General features: G+C 38.5%; 2 protein-coding genes across 2 annotated transcripts; one reads left to right on the top strand and one right to left on the bottom strand.

Annotated features, from left to right (window-relative positions):
* Positions 1 to 1,201: 1,201 nt before the first annotated feature.
* Positions 1,202 to 2,584, top strand: LOC110763112 (Pectin lyase-like superfamily protein). The gene is made up of 3 exons (XM_021965868.2): positions 1,202 to 1,897; positions 1,969 to 2,072; positions 2,227 to 2,584. The coding sequence occupies exons 1-3, from the start codon at positions 1,202 to 1,204 to the stop codon at positions 2,582 to 2,584; spliced, it is 1,158 nt and encodes a 385-aa protein (XP_021821560.1).
* A 312-nt stretch (positions 2,585 to 2,896) lies between these two features.
* LOC110763097 (wall-associated receptor kinase galacturonan-binding protein) lies at positions 2,897 to 4,425 on the bottom strand. The gene is made up of 3 exons (XM_021965848.2): positions 3,456 to 4,425; positions 3,313 to 3,354; positions 2,897 to 3,177 (listed from the first exon to the last, which is right to left on the bottom strand). The coding sequence occupies exons 1-3, from the start codon at positions 4,363 to 4,365 to the stop codon at positions 3,050 to 3,052; spliced, it is 1,080 nt and encodes a 359-aa protein (XP_021821540.1). The 5' UTR covers positions 4,366 to 4,425; the 3' UTR covers positions 2,897 to 3,049.
* Positions 4,426 to 6,000: the final 1,575 nt, after the last annotated feature.

The following is a 6,000-nucleotide window of genomic DNA, read 5'->3' as shown; positions in this document are numbered from 1 at the left end:
TTGTTAGGTTTAAAATCTTACCAAATTAGTTGGGGCTCAAAATCATAGCCCAATCTCATGTTGATCACTGTAGCCACTGATTTCTATTTGGTCCACAAAGTATTCTCGAGTGTTACCTCATTCACAGAGATTATGCCAAGAACATGGGAACATTATCACCGTCATCATTGTCATGAGTGCCAACATGAGTATGAGGATGGTGGTGGTTGCAGGCATCTTGCAACAACTTGATCCAGGCAACCTAAATACTCACTCAGCTTTAGAGTTTGAAGGTGATCAGGAATGGAAGTAATCTGGATTGGATGTTTACTGGATAGTTAATGCTTATGGTGATAATACTCGAAAATACTTTGTGGACCAAATCGATATCCGTGGCTACAGTGATCAACATGAGCTGGAGGTGGATGGACTTTAAAACTGTGGTTCTTGTGGGAAGCGATGCAGCAGCTCAGAGATTGTGTGAACCCACAATCAAAACTGTGGCAAGTGCTCCAGTGGCAACCACCGCAATGAAGGCACTTCTCTTGCGACAATGGGATGTGCGACTATGCATAGAAATATCATGTATCCCCAGATCAACAATTCTTCTCAATAAGGATCACGTGACATATAGCATGTGTGCGCATTGGTCCAGCTATGTATTACTTTATTGATTTATGTTGAAGTACAACTTGGAATGGGTTAGATAAATTTAAGGATAACTCTGCATTTGACCCCTAATCGCTCTACGAGTGGAGAAATTCTACCCCCGAAATTTGATCATTTTTTTTAATGTCTTTTTTCCTTGAGTTGAGACTCGACATAAGATATATATTTCTCCTAAGCCGCCCCAAAATCTTATATGCTCTCTCTCTCTCTCTCACCTTCCCATTGCAATATAAATTATAATCCCTTAGATTTTTCTAAATAAAATTGTTTATTTCGGTAGACATAGTCGGCATTGATGATCGATAAGAGCAGCATATATATATATATAATTAGAAAGTCAACCAACCCAATTAGCTCGTGCAACCACGTTTGTAGCAGTCCAAATAAGATTTTAACAATCAACTAAATTAACAGAACCAAAAGCACTCCTAAATCGTGTGCACCATCTTCTCTTCTCATTATCAACCATTCTATTTAATTTTCTCTCTATATATCCTCCTAATTGTGTTCCTTGTCTTGATCACCCCCATAGTAATTACTAATTAGTTAAGCCATGGCCTCCTTATCCCCTCTCATATTGTTCTCATGTTTTCTAACTTACTACGTTGCTCCAACATCTCAAGCCTATTCACCGGGCTACTACACCACCACTCCCAAAACCACCATGAACGTAGTAGACTCATGTTGGCGCTCCAAGTCCAATTGGGCTACTAACCGCTGCGCCTTGACCAACTGTGCAGTAGGCTTTGGCCAAGACGCGGTGGGAGGAAAATATGGGAGTACTTATGTTGTCACCACCTCATACGATGACCCTGTAAACCCTCAACCTGGCTCACTCCGTTACGGGGTGATCCAAACGCAGCCGCTGTGGGTCGTCTTTGCCAAGGACATGGTGATCACTCTAAAAAATGAGCTCATTATGAACAGCTTTAAAACCATAGATGGTCGAGGAGCTAAAGTGGAAATTGCCTACGGACCATGCATAACGGTGCAGGGCGTTAGCCATGTGATTATACATGGAATAAGTATTCATGATTGTAAGCCAGGGAAGGGTGGAAATGTTAGGAGCACCCCTACACATGTAGGGCACCGGCGAGGATGCGATGGAGATGCCATTAGTATCTTTGCTTCTTCGCATGTTTGGGTTGACCATTGCTTCCTAGCACGTAGCAGCGATGGCCTCATTGATGTCACCCATGCTTCCACTGCCGTCACCATCACTAACAACTATTTCTCTCAGCATGATAAGGTAACCATACACAAATTATATTAAATACAAATTATTTTGATCTATAAAATAACCAAGTTGTGGCTTTTCAGGTGATGCTGCTTGGACACAATGATAATTTTAGTGCAGATAAAGATATGAAAGTCACAATAGCCTTTAACCGTTTTGGGGCTGGCCTGATTGAAAGGATGCCACGGTGAGGGGGAGCTAGCTATTTAGTAATATATATACTTTTTTTTTTACAAGCGGTAGTCTAAACTACTCTAAGAATGAATTCAAATTATTATAATATAAAAGAAGAAAATATATATCTTATGTTATCGTTTTTGTTGTGTGAAAAAAAAAAACAGGGTGAGGTTTGGGTATGCTCATGTGGCCAACAATAGATATGACGAGTGGAAGATGTACGCGGTTGGAGGCAGCGCTAACCCGACCATTTTCAGTGAAGGGAACTACTTCATAGCGCCTGATACTGCTTACGCAAAACAGGTTACAAAGAGAGAGTCTGGAGGACGTTGGAATAATTGGAAATGGAGATCTTCCAGGGATGTGTTCAAAAATGGTGCTTTTTTTGTTCAATCTGGATATGGAAGCTGTTACCCACTTTACTCTAAAACTCAGTCGTTTAAGGTCCTAGATGGATCCATGGTTCCTGCTTTAACTTCAAGTGCAGGTCCTCTGAGCTGCTTTGTTGGTAAAGCATGTTAATTTGCTTTACGTACGTACGGTACCATATATATATATATATATATATATATATATAGAGAGAGAGAGAGAGAGAGAGAGAGAGAGACCTTTTTCCACCTTTAAGTTTTGTGTAATTGAAGTTGTATCTATGGATCTATATATATATATATATATATATATATATATATATATATAAATAGATCTATTATCAATCGTCTGCAAGTCATCCAAATGTGAACACTGAGAGATGGTACTAGTTAAATATTATAGCTAGATTAAGAAATTAATTAACCTCCTCTCTTTTTGTAATTAGTAATAATAATAATAATAATATATAGGGAACATGATGATGTGCCTCTCCAGTGGTATCATTTGCTGTTGTATAAACAGGGGAAAGAATTAAGAGACAGCAAGCATGTTGATGATGTTCAAAAAGCGCAAATTTAAAATATCAAAATCATCAGAAAAGATGAACTAATATAGTCTTTAGAAAAGCCTATTCTCATTGCTTTGAACCCCACAGGTCACTGGTGCTTTAGCTTTCACTTTCTTCAAGTACCAAATTCCAGCCCCAACTCCGAAGGCTCCTACAACCGACACTCCAGTAACAGTCCCTGCACCCGTTACCATACATATACATATACATATACATATATATATATATATGCAACTTATTAGCTCCTTCAACTTCAATAACATATATCAAATTTGATTTTATAACGAAAATATTGCAGAGAATTATCAATTACCTGCAATTACACTATTCCTCCTGTGCTGAGAAATGCTATGATCTGCACAATTGTAATTAAATCATCAAAAAAATCATAGACTTCTAAGAGAAGGGAAAAGCAGGTCAGACAAATTAATGCCTCAAACTTAATTATATAACTACCTTTACAATAAGTAGTCACGTTGCCCCGGTCACATAAGCACAAGAAATTCTGCGTTGAGGTGTCGAATCCACACATCCCGCCACCTTTGGATGTGTCCTGACACTGAAGGCAACGGGTGGTCACCGGAATATCAAAATCGACCCGAATCCCGTATTCGGGGACTTGATCATCAGGCTGGTTTTCCCCAGTGTTCCTCCAATACACACTAGTATAACTAGCACAATATTTCAACATCAGCCTCAGAGACTCGGTGGCTTTGGGATAATAAGAACAGCAGGAACTGGTCCTCAATGCCAAGGCACACTCGGGTAAGTGCCTGCAAAGATAACTGGAGCTGTCACAGGACGAGTCACACCTCTCTGGAAACCTCTCGCAGAAGACGGGCTTTGGCTCAATGATGACGTTTTGTTCACTGCAGTTGAAGAAAAGGTAGTCGTTTTGAGAGGAGAGTGATAAGTGGGTGCTGGTGTCGAGGCTAAAAGGCCTTGTGGCTCTAAAATCGTCACCATCTTGGCAATTCCACATGAAAGGATCGGTGACAAGAATGTGAGGGTCAGAGTAGCTTATGGACTTAACAGGGTATCTTCCAGAAGGTGTTCGGAGCTCGAGTTTGGACAAACTGGAGCAGACCAGTAGGTTTTTGTAGTAAGGACTGCCGCAGCCATCGTCAATGCCAAAAGGATAGTTGATTGGAATGTTGCCGCAAGAAGTTCTGCAGAGGCTAGCTTGAGTTGCTGTGAGGGTGAGAAATGGAAGGGTGAGGAAAATGAGAAGGACAAATGTAAATGTCATAGAAGTTGATATTGAAGGGCTGTTTTGATATGATGTGATGAGTTTTCTGCGTGTGAAGAGAGTAGGCATTAGAGGAGACAAGAGATGAGAGAGGCTTAGTGATTGATGGTGTGCCATAGCTACTGCCAACAAAAGAATTGGAATTTGGGAGTGTAAGCAAGCAAAGTATAATATAATTAGATGAGTGCATATATAAAGTGAAGTCTTATTAGTGACTGAGTTTTCCACTTTAATATTATGTCTTTTCGCTTTTTCCTTTTACTTTGTTATGCTTCTTCTGCTGCTTTGTCATTTGTTGTCATTTGTGGCTTGCTGCTTTTGCTTTCTGGGGAAGAGATGAGCATATTGGAGACCAAGTAATGATGAGTCGGCATTTCCATTTCCTTTGGGTGACCATTGGGCTTGGAATATATATATTTTTTAATAGTTGGGCGTGGGCTTTGATTAAAATCGTATTTTATATATATATATATGCCCATGTGAAGGTTAGTTTAAGGAGGAGAAGCCCAAACCAACTGAAGACCAGCTCTGTTTCAAGACCCGTCCACCTCACGATTTGCGGCACCTATCCTCATTCCTAACTAACATCATTGAAAGAGTGAGATAAAAGCATCTAAATTCCTAACTAACATCATCGCATTTGAAAATTTGGCCCGATTTACTAATAGTTGCAAATATAGTGATCAAAATCGGAAAATTGAAATTTCAGTGACCAAAAGTATATTCGACCCTAACTCTAGTGACCAAAATGGTAATTACCCTTTTTTTTTTTGTTCCTTAGTTTTTTCTTTGAGACTGATGGATCAAGAGGAAACGAGCATGATAATTTGAAAACGTAATCAGATTTGTGAATTCTCTAAAACAGTCAATCAAAAGTTGTGCAATACTGACCTTTTTTCTTATTATTATATCATTACAGATTTGCATAAACCAGGTGGAGAGTAGAGTTCCTAAAATTAACCAAGTTTGATTGTTCTTTGTTTTGTATTTTTTTTAAGTTACTGGTTTCGTTTATGATTTGTAGATGGTTCACCGCATTCGTGGACTTCCTTCTTCTTTTTTTTAAAGATATAACATAGATGGGGGAGGGGGTTGGCTCAACTAGATACTGCCTGGTTTCGAACTAGCGCTTGAGAAAAAAAATATATTTTTGGAGGTTTGCAAAGAAAAAGGCTAAATTTTAATTTTTACCGTGGGCCACTTAAAAGTCAAGACCGACCCTTTGTGAAACTCTAAAAAAGATGTGCACTTTTCTTACAATATAAGAATGCTGACATAGAAATACTCCATACATATATATATATCTTTTTATTCACAATAGCTGCCAAGAAATTATAGCATTTTCCATTTGGATACACTTTCTTCTAGTACGACTTTCAATTGGTTATTTGGTGTGACAGCCGTCATTATTTCCATGTATAATGACGCTGAAATAGGATGCAGCGGTGATATTTTTGTTATAGGTAGATGGAAATGAATCATGCAATATTGGAGTTTTGGGCTGTAGCCTAGGAACTACCTTAATGAGTAATGACTAAGGTGGGCTGTAGCCCGGGGGAGTTTTGGGGATTAAAAAAATGAAACCTATATATATTTGACTTGTTTTAAAATAGCCCAATATATATTAACTTATTACAAGTCCAAAAAAGTCTAATTTTTTATGAGTTTAATTGCAAGACATCAATAAAAATACACATTAAAATAGGCACACTTTCAATTATGTTGTCGAATATATTTTTCATTTTATAAGAT

Source organism: Prunus avium, chromosome 4, assembly GCF_965620075.1.
Source record: "Prunus avium chromosome 4, drPruAviu1.hap1.1, whole genome shotgun sequence".
Lineage (NCBI taxonomy): Eukaryota > Viridiplantae > Streptophyta > Magnoliopsida > Rosales > Rosaceae > Prunus > Prunus avium.
The sequence above is the reverse complement of the archived record's forward strand: the minus strand, read 5'-3'. Positions and strand labels throughout refer to the sequence as shown.